The 22,320-nt window shown below is 45.1% G+C and overlaps 1 protein-coding gene across 1 annotated transcript in view; it reads left to right on the top strand.

Annotated features, from left to right (window-relative positions):
• Positions 1 to 129: 129 nt before the first annotated feature.
• Positions 130 to 22,320, top strand: part of LOC310771539 (ferroxidase HEPHL1-like) — a gene marked incomplete at its 5' end in the record, with an annotated part of 60,382 nt that continues 38,191 nt past the window's right edge. Inside the window, 7 exons of the mRNA XM_083664129.1 lie at positions 130 to 169; positions 1,696 to 1,908; positions 7,727 to 7,948; positions 12,019 to 12,273; positions 14,112 to 14,280; positions 21,326 to 21,465; positions 21,621 to 21,752. Coding sequence (XP_083520255.1) covers positions 130 to 169; positions 1,696 to 1,908; positions 7,727 to 7,948; positions 12,019 to 12,273; positions 14,112 to 14,280; positions 21,326 to 21,465; positions 21,621 to 21,752 — 1,171 coding nt within the window. The remainder of the gene's footprint in view (positions 170 to 1,695; positions 1,909 to 7,726; positions 7,949 to 12,018; positions 12,274 to 14,111; positions 14,281 to 21,325; positions 21,466 to 21,620; positions 21,753 to 22,320) is intronic.

Raw genomic sequence — 22,320 nt, 5'->3', positions numbered from 1 at the left:
CATACGGGGACATTACAGGCATTTGTACACCATAATACTTCATTCTGCTGAACTTAGACCTGTTGTCCTCATGTGTAGACACTTCTTCTGCCTAGTAGAAGCCAATACACTATATCATGTCAAAAAAAGATGGCGGCAATCTCCACCAAATCCTTCTACAGCCACAGAAGTAGACAAGGTCCTAAACCTGATCAAATTTTAGTGATTTGTTGATTTATGCTTAGGACCATTTGTAGTTTGTAAAGGCATGCAGATTTGATCAATTTTAGCAATAGTCAATGCTGCAACGTTGCTAAAGAAGTACTCGTATGCGGACAACAGGACGAAATACTTCACTTTTTACCAGATTTTTAGGACACACCCCATTAAGTAAACACGGGAGAAATTGCTCAATATTGTTGAGGGATGATGATTTCAGATGATGAGGATGAAATGGGACAGTTTACAGCAGGGGTTCCCAAACCTTTTGGGCTTGTGACCCTATTTTGACGTCACAAAAATCTAGGGACCCGAGACATTTCAAATTCCGGTAGACCATCGATAATATCATCAGTGACATCGTCAGCTATGTCACATGTGCTTCTTTCCCCCGCAGAATTCTGACTTTAATCTAAAAATTCAGACTTTTTTCCTCAAAATTCCGACAGTAACTCTTGGTCCACAGATGGATGGGAATCATACAGGGTAAAGATAAAGCTCTGTCATCTAGCTCTTTGAGTTGTTAGATAAAGCTCTGTCATCTAGATCTTTGAGTTGTTAGATAAAGCTCAGTCATCTACTGTAGCTCTTTGAGCTAATTCTGTGTTAAGCCATGTCAGGTGACAAATGAGGAACTCAAAGTTCACTGGTGTATCCATTGTCTTTCACTATGTGTGAGGTCATTTATGTGTTTATAGCACATACATACTTACACATGACACGTGGCAGTTGAAAGCTTAAAAGTGATAGGACCAAAGTAGAAATGGATACCACCTTGATTTTGAATAGTAATAATATCAAGTTTGTGATTATAGTGTTAAGGCCATTTAAAGTTGATCTTATATCTCTCTCTCTTAAATCCTATATTTCATGTAGAATATGTTCTGCATTGTTCTGCTCAATTTAGTTTCTTATAAAAATAAAATCAATGGCAAAATTGTTCTTTTACAACACACATAACCATTTTGTTGTCTACCAATTTAACATCAAAACAGACAGGTCCAAATTGCTTTTCACACTAAGGGCCCTATCATCGTACGGCGCTATCGTTTGCGCAGCCGTTTGCGCACCTCTTATGCTTTCTTCCCTGCGTCTTAAGCTATCGTCTGCTGCCTTCCACCATCCAGTTTTGCGCTGGAATCTAAGGGCAGACACAGGTGTAGGCGTGTCCCAGGCGTGCCGTGTGCCTCTTAGCCTATCATCTGCCTCCCTCATTTTGCGCTCTGGCGAAGATACCATCATCACGCAGTAGCCCCCTTGCACTCAGCAAGAAAGAAGTGGACATGTCATGATCTCACACTTGGGAGTACTGTTTTAGGCATAAACACGCCTATATGGAAGTTTGCACGAGATGACGTGAAGCACAGCGGCCCGACACGCCCACAATTAGGGCTTTGTGCGGCGCTATTCCAGCGCAAAATTACCGCCTTTGCGATGAGCCCTAAAAAGCTAAGTGTAGGAAACACTAATCTCTGACTTCATGCATTTGTCCACCAGGGGCACTCTATCCAGATGGGACATCATCCAAGTTGAAGCAGGATGACTCCGTTCCCCCAGGAGGAAACTACACCTACCGCTGGGAGGTCAGGCCAGAATTTGCACCCACAGATGGCGATGCCAACTGTCTGACCTGGGTCTACCACTCTCACCTTGAAGCTCCTAAGGATATCTCCTCTGGACTCATAGGTGCACTGCTCACCTGTAAAAAAGGTATGAAGATATGTGACCAAATACCATGAACCCATGCTCACACAACAATATTAATTTAAAATCAGAAAGCGTTTGCTCAGAATGCATTTTTTTATTCACTAATTCATCATTCAAACAAAAATATTTATCAACCCCTCATGTAATATACAATTTTAAAGCTCTGAATGCAAATATCAGTAATCTATGACAAATAGGGGTGTCACGATACACTCAGTTCACGATACGATACGTATCACGATACTGGGTTCACGATAACGATACGATACGATACGATTTTAACAATATTTTTTTAAACTTGAATAATGACAATATATGACTGGAAAAGTAGTATTTTATTTGAAATGCACAAATACAAAATATGCTGTTGTGGGAAATTGTTATTACAATAACAACTAGAAAAAACATGAGATTGGAGATAAGGCTTATCTTGAAATAGAATGAGTTACACCGTCACTTAGATTTACTTTGAACTAAAAGGTTTCTCAGCAGTATAAATTCTCATTATGCATCTTCAGTTTTTCTTCAAACTCAAACAACAAGACTTTTCTTAGTCTATTTTTTATGCATCTTCAGTTTTTCCTGTCAAGTAAACAGTTTTGCCAGAAACTCAATTGAATGGTTTCTCTCCTGTATAACTTCTCATGTGTCTCTTCAGAGACTTGATCAACTGATCTACTTTCCACACATTGAACTTCAACAAACAAAGACGTTTCTTTGTCTATTTTTTGAAAAAAAAAAAAAAAAAAAAAAAAAAATCTTTTTTTTTTTTTTTTTTTTTTTTCACGATATGAGATTTCATCTCAACGATACATATCGTGACGTTTTACTATCGCGAAATTTCGTGGGACGATATATTGTGACACCCCTAATGACAAACAATGTGCCTGCCCCCCCCCCCCCCCCCCCCCGTAGAAGAGCTGTAGAAGAGCACATGCTCCCTCCAATACATGTGCAGTTGCCAGCCGCTTCTTTCACCAGCAGGATCTAGCACATAGTGGATCACGCTATAATCACTATTCTTCCCCAGTTACCCTTCCCACGAACCTGCGCCCCGACTGACCAGAGGAGGCACCAGTGCAGCGACCAGGACACATATCCCTCGCCTGGGTAAACTCAGCCTTCAACGTGACGTAACAGGCTATGCCTGTAGCGTAAGTTTCGTGATAGTACATAGAGGTCACGTGGAGGCTGGGTTTACCCAGGCTAACATAGCCCACCGGGTTCCCACCTGCAGACAGTGGCGATTCCAGAGTCTGTTGGGGTCCTAGGCAAAAATTCCCAGGGGCCCCTTCCAACCAGCGTTCATCACGATTATTTTTATAAATAGGCTATATTTTTCTAGCCGATGCGTTTAGAACATTATTCTCAGTTTGCTTTTGCTATAGTGTAGCATATTTACATGCTTGCTGTATTTAAACTGCTGTGAGATTTGTTTGAGGGGCATTTGTATGTATGTAATGTATATAATGGAAACAGATGGGGATGAAAGAGGGAGGTGGGAGCTCACAGCGCTTTGGTCGGGCTTTTCTGACCGGACTGGATCGCACCGTGGAATCGGAGCTTGAAAGCGAACAATGTGATTGCTTCACTGCAGATCACCAATGGCCACAGTTGTGAATAATTCTACACCATGCCCACTAATAGCGCTGCGTCAGGCCATAAACGCTAATTTAAGGCCAGGGGGAAGATAGAGGCCATAGGCCTTTGAAGGCATCGCGATTTGACCTTCCGTTTCCCAGAAAATGTCAACATTTCTCTCATTGGATAAAAATGTGGTGTCGACCTCCCACTGTCCAATGGTTACGGTTGTGGAGATACGTCCGCCCTGGATGCAGGGCTTGGGGGGTTCCAAGTTACTGAGCAAACACTCTATTTCAGTGATTGCTGTCAGAATATAGAACCATTTAACACTTATTTGAACAAAAACATTGCTGAATGCAGCTTTAAAAGAAGGAAGGGGGCTTAGGGGAAGGGTTCTTGGTAAAATAAAGTGCGTGTGATTGTGTGGGATGAGGGGGCAGCCAGGTGGTTAGTGGATTTATTTAAACAGGCTCTTATTGAGGATAGTCACAGCTGATGGGATGAAGGATTTATTTTAACTGTTCTTCCGGGCCATTTGGACTTTCAGTCTGCAGCCTGAGGGTAGTAACTGAAAAGTTGGGTGGTGTGGTGGTTGGGGTTGTTGTAGTCTGAATTGCCTAATCAGTAGGCATCTCTGCTCCACTGTCTGGCTTTCTTTTTCCTAATCCTCTTCTTCTTCTTTTTTTTTTACTTCCAGATAACTTCTTCATTGTTCTTCTTTCACTTTCAATTCAAGAGAAAGTAGATGAATCATGCAAGTTTGACGGGAATGACATGGGGCGTCTTTAGGGAGTTGTCATTGCAAATCGTCCATTGGTTGGAAATGGGGAGGGATTTGCGGTCACTGATGTGGAGTAAAGTTTCTCAGCCCCCTCATCCCACACAATCACATGCACTTTATTTGACCATTAACCCTTCCCCTATAAGCCCCCTTCGTTCTTTTCTCCTGGCCCCGCCTAATGGCCTGGGGCCCCAAGCAATTGCCTGTATCGACTCTGGCTGCAGACACAGCCAATTGTGTCTGTAGGAACATCTGATAAAGCCGGAAATACCGCTGCCGGGATATTGAACCCGGGTTTCCGCGGTGGTAGGCGAGTGCTTTTAGATCTACATAGTGATGGGCAAGCTACTTGGAAAATGTAGTAAGCTAAGCTGCCAGTTACTATAGAATAAATATAGCTTCACTACATTGAAGCTATCCCCAGAGAACTGTAGCAAGCTAAGCTACGAGCAACATGGCAAAAGCATGTTGCTGCATGTATCGAAGCTACCTTTTTTCTTTTTCTTTTTTACATTGAATCAACTTCATGCCAAATGAATGTTATCTCGTGATCAAGAAAAACTTTCCACCAAACAAATAGGCAGGCAAAAATTAAAAAGAAATCCCAATTCAATTGGTTAATATAAAACAAACTAAAACTCTCACTGCCACAATATTCAAAAACAGAATTCCAAAATAAACCCATAAAAGGCAGTGATAGAAACAATAAAAAATAATCTATTGGCGACTTCAACACAGGATAAATTCAACTCTCCTCTCCTCTAGTTTCCCCTCTCCTCCCTTCTCCCCTCGGGCTGTGTATTTTCCTTTCCCGACAGCATGACCCGCCCTATTCTGCCTCTGATTGGCTTACCAACCTAAACCAACTACTATGTCACTACTCATGCCTAAACCCAACCCAGAGCAATCTAGTAAGAGAGTGGCACCAGCGGAGGTCCAAAATGTGTGACATGTAGCCAGTGAATAGCCAGGAAGGAGGCTCAACTTTCCGGGAACTTTTGTGAGGTAAAAAACTGGTCCATTGGAGTGAATGGAGATGTCGCAACCCAATTGGAGGAAGAGTAGGGCGGGTTTAGCAGTGCAAGGATGGTAAAAACAAGGATAAGAGAACACTTGTCCCTTATATGGAAGTGCTTGCTGCTATCGGCTACACTTGACCAAGCATTGTCTCCTCCTCCTCTTCTATTCCAGACCGCAGCTGGAAGAAGGCAGATCTCCGCGCTGCCTGGGAGCTTTGCTCATGTGTTTTCTCTGGGAAATAACTTTTAGTGTTTGTGGGACGCTACCGCGCTACTTGGTCTATAAATAGCTTCGCTATTGAAAACGCGAATTGATTCAAAAGGAGCTACGCTACCACCAAGCTACTGAGAAATAGCTTCGCTACTTGTAGTGCCCAACACTGGATCTACACTACCCAGACATCCCATATTTTTCCCCTGTTTGCTCACGTCTGTATCTGTCACTATGTGACTTCAAAAGGCACGGGCATCATATCAGTGGGTCATTGTTATATAACCTTTTAGACCTAGGGATGGGTACCGTTCACATTTGAACCGATACCGGTACGATACCGGTACCTGGAATTCGGTACGGTACCCAAAACGGTACCATTTTCGGTACTTTACACCCTCTAATAACAAAAAAAATTACAGTTGTAAAAAAATAATAATCCAAACTTCTCAGAGAGAGCGGTCGGTATTCACTAAAGCCTTCATATCTCAGGCTCTGTAGCACATAGAAACATAAAATAAAAAGCATTTGAGAGCTTAACCCTTTGGCTTTTCGTATTATATTTGCCCTAATGTTCATTAAAAAAATGTTTTATCTTTAACCCCTAAAAATAAAAATATTCTAATGCATTTTAAGAAATGTTACTAAAGATTATGGCACATGTAACCCTGCCAAATAAAAAGCCACGGGTTTAAGCTCTCAAATGCTTTTTATTTAATGTTGATAGCTACTATACAGGCTGAGGAAATACGTTCTGTTGAACCCTTGACAATTACTGCAGCAAGAGTAACGTTAGCGTTTAACGTAGTAACGTTTGCAGTCGTTGTGAAGACAGTGAAAAGCCCCGTTATCTAACAACCACAACAGCAGTGAAACAACTTATCCAGCTAACGCTAGCTAATTAAATAACGTTACCTGATGTTGTAGAAGTCGATGCCTCTCTCAACGTTACAGCTGAGGAGGTGCTGCTAACGTTAGCTGCAGTGCGGTAGGCTATCTGCTTCATTCACCCTCAGCCTATCTAAGACGTTATAGTCTTCAGCGTTTAGCTAAATATATCTTGTGTTTGACCATGCTTCCTCAAGTTTGAGGTGTTTCCCTGGCCAGCTTTGCAATTCACATCACAAATGTTGCAACCAGTGTTGTCTGAGTCTATCTTGGTAAAGTGTAGTCACATTTTCGGGTGGTCCTGTTTCTTGATGTTTCAGGTGTGTGACGTACTGACGTAACGCGCTCTCGCGTGTTGCCTTAAGGTTCCGTCGGAATTTCTATTTTACCCACTCTCTTCTATTACTCAGATGCGTTCAAGTACCGAAATGAGGTACCGTTTTATTTCATGTGAACTGATACTCGGTAGTACCGCCCCCTTTCGGTCGGTGCCTGTAAAAGTACCGAGTTCGGTACCCATCCTTACTTAGACCTGCTCATAACTTAGAGACATCAGATATGTTTTAATCCTGCTTTTAAAATGTTCCACAAAGTTAGCATCTCCGATCATTACTGGGAGACTATTCCAGAGATATGGTGATCAGTAACAGAAAGCCCCACTGCCTATCTTTATCCTTGGAACAGACAGGAGACCTGTATCCTGGGATTGCAGAGGTCTTATTTGTATGGGATAATAAATTGGTTATACTAGCTCTATTCAGCAGATGAAAAGGGCAGTTTATGTATTTCAAATGAAAGGTCAGGATCAAACAGGACACTAAGATTCTTAATGAAGAGACTCTGTGATACTCTAAAAAGCCATCAAAATTAAAAGAAAAAATTGTTGCGCCAAGAATCAGCATCTTTGTTTTGTTCAGTAGAAGGAAATTTGATGTCATCCTGCCTTCGACTGAGATAAGCATGTCTCTGCATTTTGTATTTGCAGGTCATTTTTAGGTTAGATGGAGATGTAAAGTTGACTATGATCTGCATAAGAATGAATTCCTAAACTGTATTTATGAACTAGGTACCTACGAGGCAACATGTACATGGAAAATATAATTGGGCCAATGACGGAACCCTGTGGCACACCGTAGGTTACCATAGGTCCTCAATGAGAACATGAAAGAACTCCCACAAACACCTTCATTAGAAAAAAAAAAAAAGAGAGAAAATGGGAGAAAGACGACACAGAGAGGGAGCCCCTCTCTGAGTGGGCAAACAAAGCTGAAGTTTATGATTGCCTAAGTATTTAGAGTATTCACCCACAGTTTATCTCATGTTTCTGTGTGCACACAGGCATCCTGAAGGAGATTTCTCAACCAGTCCGGGGTCAGACAACACCAGAGCCTGTGCTAGAATCAGAGCGTAATGATGTGGACCAGGATGTGTTCCTAATGTTCAATGTGGTAAATGAAGGCCTGAGTTGGTACCTGGAGGACAACATTCAGACCTTCTGCTCTGATCCAGACGGAGTCAACCGGGCAGATCCTGATTTTGAGAAGTCAAACCTGATGCATGGTGCGTGATGACATTTTTAAAAATCATATTCATTGTTTAGATCTTAACTCATTCACTGCCAATATCTGACTGGCATTTTTGGCACAGGCCAAGTATTTCCATAATGTTTGGTCATCTTTCAAGACCCACAGTAAATTCTGTACTAGGACTACAGTGATGTCCAATACCTCGAAATGAAGATCTAAGTCTCTACTTTCACCCCCAAAAAGAAAGTTAGCTTTTAGCATGTTCTGTACTCTACTTATAACCCTTTTTATACACCCCATGTTCACCAAAAAAAGCCTGTCTGGGAAGAGAAAAGGGAGAAAAAAGCATTTTTGTAAAAGGGCACAATCTCAGGCATAACTCACTCTCAATTCTTTTATTTTGAACTGTATTGACATCAGACATGTAAATATTATTCGTTAGGACACAAATGACAAAAAAAAAATATATATATATATATATATATATATATACACACATGAAGTGCTTTTTTTTTACATTCAACAATAGTTTACTCGGTGTGAGTGTGCAGACAGACAGACAGACAGACAGACAGACAGACAGACAGACAGACAGACACACCGACAGACAGACAGACAGACAGACAGACAGACAGACAGACAGACAGACAGACACACACACACACACACACACACACACACACACACACACACACACACACACACACACACACACACACGATCCCCCTTTTAGATTTCTAACCCAACATAGGATAAGCAATAACCACGCCCTGTGGCGCTGGGATTGGCCAGGAGCAACACTGGAGGGCGAGCAGCCCAGCGATTACATGAACCAACTGAATAGCTCTTGAGAAGGACAGCGGGCTGCTGTGAGTGCCTTCTGCCCGCTGCTGCCTAGCTGTTCCTGTGTTTATTTTGATTTGTTCTGGTACACCGTCCTCGTCCATGTCTCCCTGTCATATCTATGATCGTTCCCGTTTTCCCCTCGGCTATTCAACACGTCCTCACCGCCCTCGCAAACTGATCGATCATTTCCTCATTCCTCCGATGATCAAACACATCTCTTGATTACTTTCTCCCGTTTTCTCCTGGCTGGCACAGAGGAAGGCGACTCCAGCTCGGCGTTACAATGGCGTTTCTCCTGTCTGCACAAGGAAGCGTTACCCGCTCTCTGCTATTCCTCTTGCTCAATTTATAAAACAACAGCTGCGGTATGTGTTTGATCGCGTGCTGTCGGCTACCCTTTGAAGGCAGGGACCTGTGTCTGTGTGACAGGCTGGGCAAGTGTTTGCTGCAGGCGCTGCACCAATAAAAACAAAAACACGTCAAACACGTCCTTGGCGGGGAAGGCCATTGCTGATAACACGTCAAAGACGTCATTGGCGGTGAATGAGTTAACAGGGCGTTCACACCATACGGCGAAGCAATGTTCAAGCCACGCTGAAGCTGCGCCGAAGCGATCATTCAGGATTCAGTTCTATTTTCCATGCGTCAAGCATGAAGCTGCCAGGCAGGAAGTCAATGGAAGTTGTGGGTGGGGTCAAGGCACGCTGAGCAAGGCGCTGAGGAAAAGAGAGTGCTTCTTGTGTGACCGGTTTAACGTGAGCTCAGCTTCAGCGTGGCTTTAGCTTAAGCTCTGCTTCTGTTAAGCGCCTAGTGTGAACAAACTACTCTACATGGATTAAGTTGGTTAACCACAAGGATATTATTCATTATGCTATGGAATATTGTTTTGTTTTTTAATCTGAATTGCACATTTAGAATACAAATTTAAAATACTTATCCCAATTTTCTTCCTTTCCCATTTTCTATCCCCTGCCCCCGATGACCCTACATTTTCAATCTCTGTTATCCTAGTACATTGCTATGAATTATATGATTAATTTGCAGCAATGCTGTCTGTATCCTTAAATTCTTTTGAAATGTCCGCAGAATGCAGTTACATCACATCAGGTTTCACATCACTAGCCAGAATAGCCTTCCTCTTTCGCAATAAAGCCTCTTTCACTCACGCTGCCAAACTAAAAAAAATGACAGAACTCCCAATTCTTGACTATGGCAATGTCATCTATAGAACGGCTTCAGAAACAGCCCTCAAGAAACTGGACACTCGCCATCATTCGGCCATCCGCTTTGCCACCAACGCACCCTTCCACACTCACGACTGTAAACTTTATGATCTGGTAGACTGGCCCTCCCTCAAAACCCGGCGATCCCTCCACTGGCATCACTTTATATACAAGACAATAGTAGGCAAGACACCACACTACCTCACCTCTCTCCTCCATATAGCCTCCAATGCATACAACACTAGGTCAAGTGAGCACATCAAGCTCACCATCCCCAGCTCAGTCAGATACAGATCTGATTTCGGCCGCACCTCCTTCCGCTTTGCAGCCGCAAACGATTGGAACGCACTCCAAAGCACCCTCAAACTCACAACCCTGACATCACTTTCCATCTTCAAACAGAAACTCAATCAACTCTTTGTTGACCGCTGCACCTGCTGATTAGCTCCGGATCTCTCTCTCACACACACACACACACACACACACACACACACACACACACACACACACACACACTTACACACACACACACACACGCACACTTACACACACACACACACACACACACACACACACACACACACACACACACACACGCACGCTTACACACACACACACACACACACACACACACACACACACACACACACACGACCGCTGTACCTGCTGATTAGCTCCGGATCTCTCTCTCTCACACACACACACACACACACACACACACACACACACACACACACACACACACACACACACACACACACTCACACACACACACACACACACACACACACACACACACACACACACACACACAACCCCCCCTTCAGTTTAGTAGTAGTGTAGCACTTATTTTCTGTGTATATCTGTACATTCTGTCTATATTTGTACATATGCTGTTACTTGTCTATATGTTTATATGTTTATTTGTACACTGTCTATATTTGTTCATATGCTGTTACTTGTCTATATGTTTATTTGTACACTGTCTATATTTGTACATATGCTGTTACTTGTCTATATGTTTATATGTTTATTTGTACACTGTCTATATTTGTTCATATGCTGTTACTTGTCTATATGTTTATATGTTTATTTGTACACTGTCTATATTTGTTCATATGCTGTTACTTGTCTATATGTTTATATGTTTATTTGTACACTGTCTATATTTGTTCATATGCTGTTACTTGTCTATATGTTTAAATGTTTATTTGTACACTGTCTATATTTGTTCATATGCTGTTACTTGTCTATATGTTTATATGTTTATTTGTACACTGTCTATATTTGTACATATGCTGTTACTTGTCTATATGTTTATATGTTTATTTGTACACTGTCTATATTTGTTCATATGCTGTTACTTGTCTATATGTTTATTTGTACACTGTCTATATTTGTACATATGCTGTTACTTGTCTATATGTTTATATGTTTATTTGTACACTGTCTATATTTGTACATATGCTGTTACTTGTCTATATGTTTATATGTTTATTTGTACACTGTCTATATTTGTACATATGCTGTTACTTGTCTATATGTTTATATGTTTATTTGTACACTGTCTATATTTGTACATATGCTGTTACTTGTCTATATGTTTATATGTTTATTTGTACACTGTCTATATTTGTACATATGCTGTTACTTGTCTATATGTTTATATGTTTATTTGTACACTGTCTATATTTGGTCATATGCTGTTACTTGGCTATACTTTTATATGTTTATTTGTACAAACTGTCTATATTTGTACTATGCTGTTACTTGTCTATATGTGTATATATTTATTTGTCTTTTTGTTACTAGACTTTGACAATGTAGCTATTCCTACTGGGCCCTCTTGGCCGGGTCATGTTTGCAAATGAGAACTGGTTCTCAAACAATTCACCTGGTTAAATAAAGGTCAAATAAATAAATAAATAAATAAACTAGTTCTCTCCACAGACTATAAAAGAAAGATTAAGATGAAATATGTTCACCGTTTGTCCTGCCGTCTAACTTCTCCCTCTGGTTTTTCTTTGTGTGACAGCCATTAACGGGTACATGTTTGGCAACCTGCCTGGAATCGAGTTATGCCAGCACCGCTCGGTGGCCTGGCATTTGTTTGGTATGGGTAACGAGGTTGATATTCACTCCGCCTATTTCCACGGGAACACACTGTTGGACCGTGGTCACCGCACGGACGTCCTCAGCTTGTTCCCAGCCACGTTTGCTACAGCCCAGATGGTCCCGACGGCAATGGGAAAGTGGCTGCTGACCTGCCAGGTTAATGACCACCTTCAGGGTAAGGGCACTGCAACTTTAACCTCTGTGTCTCCTCTTGTCCTCTTTGCTGTGACACCTGATTGGTTGTGGAGAGTTGCTGACAGGGGGAGAATGTGTTTTGTTGTGAGTCCACCACTGCTATTATTGTCAATGCACTAGTAAGAGGTTAAAGTCATGAGCCTGAGTTTCTGCTCTAAGAGTCACTTTTGTCATGTGGAAACAGGCCTTGAGTTTCATTTCCAGGCAGGGGCCTGTCCAAAGTCTGAGCCTTTCACCTTAATGAGCAATACATGCTCAGTGTGAGTAATGCTGACACTTGTGAAAATACGACCTCTGTGCATCACACCGGACTTTCCATAGTGTGTTATACTTGTCTCTGTAACTTTACAGGAAAGTCACTTTATGGTCCACACATTACAGTAATTTAAAGCAGCTACGAGCAAGATTTTCGATTATTATTAAACAGTCTAAATTTAATATCGATGCCTCACATCTTACCTCTAATAGTAGACGAGACCAACGCCGAGTAGTCTCGCTTGAACCCCGAGTGAATCGGCCAGTGTTGTCTTGACGATTAGTCTGTCTGCGGCCAGGGCAGATCAGGAAGTGAAATTAAACGGTTTGCGGCAGCCACTTCTGCCATAACCACAAAATAACAAAATAACTTCCAAACAAACTGTTAGAATATAACGAGAGATGTTTGCGAGAGTAGCAAGCCCCTGCATGGCGTTCTCCGTGTTTATGGTCTGTTGCTAGGCAGAGCGAAACGGTTGAAGGCAGGCAGCTGCCGTAAACCGTTTTGTTTCACTTCCGGGTTTATCCGGCCCGCCGGTAGACAGACACAGACTCTATAATCATCAAGAGAGCAATCTCCGATTCACACGGCTTTGGTCTCAGCTACTATTATAGGTCAAATGTGATGCATCAATATTATAATTATACTGTTTAATAACAATCGAAACCCTTGCTCGTAGCTGCTTTAAAGGCTCATTACAAGACCGTGGTACAGTGCCACCATCACCCCAATCGTCGTTCTATAGCTGTCTCTGTTTTTGTTTTGCTTTCACAGCAGCCAAGGGCAGAGATTAGGAACAAGTACATGCATGCTGAGGAGCCCAACTGCCCTAACAGCTTGTACATAACAGCTTTTGAATAACTAGTGCTGGCAATTGCTGTCATCCCTTAATAGCATCAATTAATACATACGTATCTCCCTCTAAGAAGTGAATGGTATAGTTACACTGTATGGATACTGCAACAAAACATAGTATTACATAGCTACCTGTCCTGACATCCTCTCACAAAGCAAAACAGCAAACCAAAACAATTGTGTTGTAATTCCTCGCTCAGCCACAAGAGACCCTCACCACTGATCGTGGATTGGGGCTTTAATACATCACATTATAGCTAAGCACATTACAGTTTATTGACTAGAATACACATCATACTTTAGAACAGAACCTTAGAACAGAACCCTGCCACACTATGACTTTATACCCTGCCAATACATCTGAGGGATTCTAATTGGGTTTTTTCAACCATTAAGCACTCCTAAGGTTGATTTACACCTCCACCTTACTATTACACATTTACAAGTTCATGGGTATAATGTTTTACAAAATTCACATCACATTACCATTGTTTGGATGAGTTATGATGACATTTTAAGACTGTGTGTGTGTGTGTGTGTGTGTGTGTGTGCATGCGCGCGCGCGTTTGTGTGTGTACTTGCCTCATTGTATTTAATTTTAAATATTATATTTAAACTGACTGCAGCTTGCAAAGCACTATATATACGTGTGTGTGTGTCTGTGTGTCTGTGCGTGTGCGTGCGTGTGTGTGTTACATCTATCCTAGCTGGGATGCAGGCCTTGTATGAAGTGAAGTCCTGTGGCGATCAGACCAGTCCCTCTCCAGCGGGAGGTGTCATGAGGGATTACTACCTGGCAGCAGAGAAGGTCCGATGGAACTATGCCCCATCTGGAATGGACCTGATCAATAACGTATCCCTTATTGAGAGTGGCAGGTAGGCAGACACATTCATGTAAAATGATGAGAGACATCCTGCAAACTACAACCTACTGTCTGCAATACATTCTAACTGAGTAATTCACCTTCAAATTAAATTCCAGTCATTCTACTACTCACTCCCCCATGTCAGACAAACCTCCATACAAGTTTGTAGTACTACCAAACACACAATGAGTTCGCCCAGCGGTTCCCAACCTTGGGGTCCATGGGAATTCAAATGCGGTCGCCTGTTTTTGTTGTTGTTGTTGTTGTTTTTTACACCACACACAATTTCAAAGTACCGAAGAGCATTAGGGGCACATGTGAAACATTATTTTAGTTCTGAGTTTAAAGGGTGCCGCGTCTATGTGCCGACAGGCCGCAATGCCGATAGCCCACAAGCAGAACCAGCTCATGAGCGAGGCGGCGTGCAGCGTGTCGGTGGACCGGCTGGAGCTCACCTCTCCCAGCCCCCACGCCAAACCTAACCTCCCCCCATGCCTAAACCTAACCTCCCCCAGACCCTAACCCAAAACCTAACCTCTCCCACCCCCCGCGCCTAAACCTAACCTCCCCTCCCCCAGACCCTAACCCAAAACCTAACCTCTCCCACCCCCCACGCCTAAACCTAAGGTCGGCATTGCGGGTGGTCGGCATAGCGGGTGGACACCGTTTAAAGGCCCATTCCGTCGGTTCTGGCGAGAAATAAATGTGCACAAAGTGTTTTTTATTGGCAATGAGTGAATGCGCCTTGACGTAACTTAAAAATGGCGACCAGGGGCGTTTCTCTCCGACCAGCCGTTCAGAAGATACATGGAAATACCGCAGTTTCGAAGGGGTTAGCATTTCCCGCCACAGCTAGAGGATATGACGTCTGCGCGTGTTCACGAGCTTGCCTCTTGTCCTAGACGGCTAACAGGAAATGGCTAAGGTTACGTTAGCTGCTAGCTGCTAGCAAAAGGAAACAACAACACAGACTCCAGAAAAAGTCCACACTAAATAAATAAATATTTATCTAATGAAGCCCGTCTGGCCAGACAGCAGCAATGTGACCGACATCGGGGGGAAACTAGAGTCAGGACTGTGTTTTCGGTTCATGAAGGGAACTTGCTGCTTGTAGCTACTGTAATGTGGTTTTGACCAGATAACGTTAGCTGCTTGCTAATGGATTTTCAAGATTCAAGATTTTTACTGTCACTCCGTAGTACAAGTATCTGACCACCTGGTCAGAAACTCTGCTAACATTACCGTCTTGTGTGAAGTAATGCAACCCTAACGTTACTACCGTTATGCTTATGGTCATGGAACATTATTGTTTGACTGCAGTTAGCTGCGGTAGTGATAACCATAACGTTAGCTTGATGCTATACGCGGCTAACTAATAGATTTAGCTATATTTATAGAAATTACCACCAATTACCAATTACCACCACTAATAATGTTAGCTACTGTCTTGTGTTGATAATGAATCTAACAGTCGGAAATATGCCTAACGTTAGCCTACTGTCTGTTATGCTTACGGTACATTGTTTGACTGTTCAGTTTGGTCAACTCCAGGCATTACACGGTACCGTACATACAGGGGGAGCAGGCTATTTCCTGGCTTGTGCTAACGTGAGTATCCACTTCCCCGCAGCCAGCAGGCTCTGACTGCAGTTAGCTGCAGTGGGACTGCACATAGTAATGTTAGCTTGATGCTAATCGCGGCTAACTAATATTAATTTACATTTATAGAAATGACCACCAGCCCCACTAATAACGTTACCGTCTTGTGTGGATAATGAATTTAACAGTCGTAAATATGCCTAACGTTACTGTTATGCTTATGAAACATTGTTTGATTGTTCAGTTTGGTCAACTCCAGGCATTACATGGTAGGCTACCGTACATACAGGGGGAGCAGGCTATTTCCTGGCTTGTGCTAACGTGAGTATCCACTTCCCCGCAGCCAACGCAAGCCAAAACACGGCCAAACATGCCACAATAACGTCCCCTAATTCATCCAGAATCCTTCCTGGGCATCTCGAGGCTGATCTGACCAATAAATTGTCCAGGTTGCTGTTTTCAAGTGACTTTTATGAGTTAACGTTACAAAGCAACCAACAGCTCTGCTGTTGCCAGGCAACTGCTTGTGCGCGTGCGAGTATGGTACCCCCGCGTCAGCTCGTTCACACGCTGCCTGCAGTTACTCTAACGGCCACCGGCGTCAGTAAGAGTGAGTATTGACGGAACGGGCCTTTAAGTCAGAATTCTGAAAATAAAGTTAGAATTCTGAGAGAGAGAAAAAAAGTGTCCGAATTCTGAGAAAAAAGTCAGAAGACTTGTGAGGTCTCTAGACCATAGTTCAAGCAGTAGGCCATTCGTGCATAATCTAATCCGATCACCCCTGACGTCATTCAAGTTCTAGTATGACGTGGTCAGTCAAAGTCTTAGTATGACGTCCGTAATGACGTCAGATATGACGTCAGTTAATTCTCATATATATAGCAAGGGTTCTACGTCACCTCTCTCTCTCTGGCCGACCATAACAGCAGCAGCTTCACAGCAGTCCATCTCCCTTGAGCCCTCCTCCGGAGCGTTGTTTTGCACCATATCCGGAGACCGAATCAGCACCCTCAAGCCTTCTCTACCCGTGGAAATCCAACGCAGATATTCCCCGCATATTCCTCAACGCTTCCCACTCCATTCCCGGCATGTCGAGCTCCGAGCCAGAGCAGTCCACGGACAGCGACAGCAGCCCAGCCAACGAGACCCCGTTCCAGATCGGCCACGGTGCGTTCTTGCTTTCCGAGACGTCTGATGAAGACGTTGGCGAAGCGGCCGGACCACAGGCTGCCAACGCAGCCACGATGAAAGGGCCCGGCGCGCGTTCCCGTGGCACGGGGCGCGCCACTGCGACGGCCCTTGGAAGGAGAGCAGATGACGAAGTGCCGCGTGCGCCCGGTCGCCCAAGAACGCGCGCGAGCGTGCCAGAGGGGGAGGCCGCGCTCGGCGCGGACGTGCGAGAGGCCGCGGACGAAGATCAGCAGAGGCAGCCGCTCCGAGAGCGGGGAGACGCCGGGGAAATACAGGCCGCGGGGCCACCGCGAGACGCCATGTCCTTCCTGGTCGCACTGACCTCCAGGCCGCCGCCCCGGAAGCGGAAACGGCACCATTCGCAGCTCCGCCGAGCCGACAGGGGTCGTCAAGAGCCATTCTGCTGTCCCTGCTAGATGCTAGCAGATCAGTGGATGCTCGTCTGATGGCCCTGGAAACCCCCGCCCCTTTCCCCCCACGTTCGCCACAGCCCAGCCAGCGCAGCAGCCGATCCCGCCCCCGCCCACGCAGCAAGCCAACGTGCTCCTCACCACCGCCCAACCCGCCCAGATGAACACCCTGGCGTCCGCCACGCCCGCCATCTCATTTGGTATGCCTTTTGTTTCTCCCTGTGCCGATGTGTCTCCCAGGTTGAGATCCCAGATTTTGAAGGGCAGAGACATCAATTTAGTTAGCATACTCCTGCCATCCCCCGAGTGCAAAAGGAAGGTCGGGGGTGACCCAGATGGCCCTGTCTATTTAAAGTCGTCCGACCCCCGCCTGTCCAAAGACCTCTCCCTATGTGACTTCCTGAACACGTTCGGCGTCTACCGCGACGTGATCTGTGAGGTGTACCCAGAGCGCCGCCACGAGCTAGATTTATATATAGCGCTAATAGTGGACCTCTACTCCAGCCACGGTAAATTATTCTACCAGTATCATAAAGCATTCTCCGCTAAAGCCGCCCTGATGATCACCCGGGCTAATACGCGGCTTAACTGGTCCATTATGGACATGCAGATCTTCATGTCGCTGGTTAGCGGGCGGCCGGTGAACACCTGCCACTCGTGCGGCGAACCGGGGCACTCTGCACAATTCTGCCCAAAGGCGGCCTTTCAGTCCGGCGCCGCCCCCAGCCCCGCCCCCTCCTGGGCGCCCGACACCAGTGGGTCCTCCCAGGTGCATGCCCATTCCCCCGACTACCTTTGCAGATATTTCAATGAAAACGTGTGCACATATCCCAAATGTAATTTCCTGCACGCATGTAGCACCTGCGGGGACGCCCACCCCCGCTCCCGCTGCCCGCAAAGGACCCGCCCCCCACCAAACAAGAAATATTGATTTACTTTGCTTTGAAAACACCACATGTACTGTAGGTGTCCCTCGTGTTTGATTAAATAAAGCGAGTTGATTGACAATCTACCTGGTCTGCGATCCGATCATCCCATCTTTAAACGCCCACTAATAACAATACTAATAACAAAAAAAAAAAAAAAAAAACTAAGTCACCAACCCCTAAGTCATCCGCTAAGCCACTAAGTCACCAACCCTAAGTCATCCAAGTCCAGCGCCAAGTCGGGAAGTCACTAAGTCACCGAGGCCAAGTTGGGAACCCCTAAGCCACTAAGTCACCAACCCCTAAGCCACCAAGTCACCAACCCCTAAGTCATCCCCCAAGCCACTAAGTCACCAACCCCTAAGTCACCCCCTAAGCCACTAAGTCACCAACCCCTAAGTCATCCCCTAAGCCACTAAGTCACCAACCCCTAAGTCATCCCCTAAGCCACTAAGTCACCAACCCCTAAGCCACCCCCTAAGCCACTAAGTCACCAACCCCTAAGCCATCCCCTAAGCCACCAAGTCACCAACCCCTAAGTCATCCCCTAAGCCACTAAGTCACCAACCCCTAAGTCACCCCTAAGCCACTAAGTCACCATCCCCTAAGTCATCCCCTAAGCCACTAAGTCACCAACCCCCCTAAGCCACTAAGTCACCAACCCCTAAGCCATCCCTTAAGCCACCAAGTCACCAACCCCTAAGTTCATCCCCCAAGCCACTAAGTCACCAACCCCTAAGTCACCCCCTAAGCCACTAAGTCACCAACCCCTAAGCCACCAAGTCACCAACCCCTAAGTCATCCCCCAAGCCACTAAGTCACCAACCCCTAAGTCACCCCCTAAGCCACTAAGTCACCAACCCCTAAGTCATCCCCTAAGCCACTAAGTCACCAACCCCTAAGTCACCCCCTAAGCCACTAAGTCACCAGCCCCTAAGCCACCAAGTCACCAACCCCTAAGTCATCCCCCAAGCCACTAAGTCACCAACCCCTAAATCACCCCCTAAGCCACTAAGTCTCCAACCCCTAAGTCATCCCCTAAGCCACTAAGTCACCAACCCCTAAGCCATCCCCTAAGTCACTAAGTCACCTACCCCTAAGTCACTAAGTCACCAACCCCTAAGTCATCCTAACTCCTGGAAACAATCTACTCCCCATGGCTCGCTACATCAGGCTCAGGCCTCAGACTGGCCCCAGCGCCAAGTTGGGAAGCCACTAAGTCACCCAGGCCAAGTCGGGTCACCAACCCCTAAGTCATCCAAGTCCAGCGCCCAGTCGGGAAATCTCTAAGTCACCCAGGCCAAGTTGGGAACCCCTAAGTCACTAAGTCACCAACCCCTAAGTCATCCAGCACCTCAAGAGGACGCTCCAGCGTGTCTTCATCAGCTCTCCAGCTACACCCGCCCGGAGCAGGCGGCCATACCGTGGCCCAAAGAACCCTCCTTCCTCAATCGGCGAGCATGGCAACAAACAGTGTCCCGGGCTCCGTGCCAAAATGTCTCGTTGGTGGTGGCTCCCCGAAAAGCACAGCGCCCAGTAGGCGCAGTAAATCTCCCGGATCATTTTTGGGGAAGAGAGAAGAGAGAGTCGAGAGAGAGAGTCAGGGTCAGTCAGAAGGCCAAGTCGTGCGGCGCGCAAGGCCCGACCGAGCTGGGAAGCGCCAGCCGCAACGCAAGTAGGGGGGTCAAGATCGAAGGCCCGACCGAGTTGGGAAGCGCCAGCCGCAAGTAGCCATAAGTCGTTAAAAAAGGTCGAAGGCCAGAAAAGTACAACCAACTACCGGTGCCCGCAGATCTCAATTAACCTCCGGTAATCAGATCTTCCTTTTGGGGGATCTCCTAGCCTAAGCAGATGCCCTCCTCTTGCCTCAAGAGCAGCGCCACTGGCTAATGGAGTCATGCGCCAAATTATTTGCCATGCATGCCGATTGCTAAATAAAGTTTGTTAAATCTTACCGACTGGCCTCTCATGATTGAAGTGAGGTCTCTAGACCATAGTTCAAGCAGTAGGCCATTCGTGCATAATCTAATCCGATCACCCCTGACGTCATTCAAGTTCTAGTATGACGTGGTCAGTCAAAGTCTTAGTATGACGTCCGTAACGACGTCAGATATGACGTCAGTTAATTATCATATATATAGCAAGGGTTCTACGTCACCTCTCTCTCTCTGGCCGACCATAACAGCAGCAGCTTCACAGCAGTCCATCTCCCTTGAGCCCTCCTCCGGAGCGTTGTTTTGCCCCACCCACCTCCCCAGTCCGCCACCAACGAGTCGTGACTCCTGATCCCCCACGGGGGGGGGATCTCCTAGCCTAAGCAGATGCCCTCCTCTTGCCTGAAGAGCAGCGCCACTGGCTAATGGAGTCATGCGCCAAAGTATTTGCCATGCATGCCGATTGCTAAATAAAGTTTGTTAAATCTTACCGACTGGCCTCTCATGATTGAACTGAGATTAAAGTCAGAATTCTCAGATTAAAGTGATAATCTTGAAGATTTCCATTTCATCCTCATGGGCTGAACTATTCGTTTAAGGCTGGTGATTATTGCCGAAACAAAGTTGTGTGTGTATGTGTATTGGCTCTGAACATGGCTGATTATGACGTGGTCGTTCCTGCGGTGAGTCAGGATTGTGGTATCTAGTGTAAACAGTGTATAGATAGCAATTCAGTTGTTTTGTTTTTTGTTTGTTATTGTTTCATGACCTGACACAGTTGTAACCTCCGACTGGCCAGCTGTTTTTTTTTCTGTTCTGTTTCACTGTAGTATGAAATTCCACAGCCCTGAATCATCAAGGATGCATCTTGAATTCATGCCACGTCACTCCTTCTGACTCCACTCATCCTGCGCTCTCCATGCCCTCCCCCTCCATACCCACAACCCCTCCCCCTCCCCCTCCATACCCACAACCCCTCTCCTCCATGCATGTAGTGCGTCAGAGGCGTTCTTTGGCACAGATGGGGGTATGATCGGGGGGACCTACTTCAAAGTGGTATACACGGCATACACAGATAGCACCTTCACCACCAAAAAACCATCAACGCCTGATACAGAACATTTGGGAATCCTGGGTGAGGCCTTCTCTTTCAACCAAGTGTCTTTCTCTCCTGGGGGGACGTCTCATATTCCCCTCTTTTATTCCTCATGTTCACTCTGGCAGTACACTGGTATTTTGACTCTTGCATATAATTTTCTCACCATCTCTCTTGTCTTACATCTGCCCCAGGCCCTGTCCTGAGGGCTGAGGAAGGAGACACCCTCAGAGTCACGTTCATGAATAAGGCTGATGGGAACTTCAGTATCCAGCCTCATGGTCTGCATGATGACAAACACTTCCAGGGAAGCAGCTACGATGATGGTGAGACACTTCAAAGCAGCTAGTTTCTTTTTCTTTTTTTTTTATTCTTTTTTTTTTATTCTTCAGCATGGAATACAGAGCATATGTTACATCATTACTATTATTTTCTTGTGTCATACATAATGTTATATCGTTCATACATACATACATACAATCATTCCCCTGCGTTCCCTTCCCCACTCCCCCCTCTCTCTCAATTCCCATGTATGCTTATTGACAGTTGTATTCGGTACCACACATTTCTTTATGCTCTTCTCCGCATATCTACTTAGTCATCTCTATATCAACTCTGTTTTTTACATTTATTAACAAAAAATACAAAAATAAATCATAACATGTACATATCTGTAGCTATTAAACCTTGAACTAAGGGATTCCTTGCCCTGCACAGTCTCCTATACAAAGTCTGCTCTAATTGGTGCTATATACTCAATCCAATTTTCCCAGATTCCTTTAAACTTATCCTGTTGCAGTCTGATAGAATAAGTCAGCTTCTCCATCACATATATATCATGCACTACTTCAATCCAATCATCCACCTTAGGCGCTTCGGCCTTCAGCCATTTCC

Source organism: Poromitra crassiceps (assembly GCF_964638095.1).
Source record: "Poromitra crassiceps genome assembly, contig: HAP1_SCAFFOLD_770, whole genome shotgun sequence".
In the NCBI taxonomy this organism is placed as follows: Eukaryota; Metazoa; Chordata; class Actinopteri; order Beryciformes; family Melamphaidae; genus Poromitra; species Poromitra crassiceps.
This window is presented reverse-complemented; position numbering and strand designations above follow the sequence as displayed.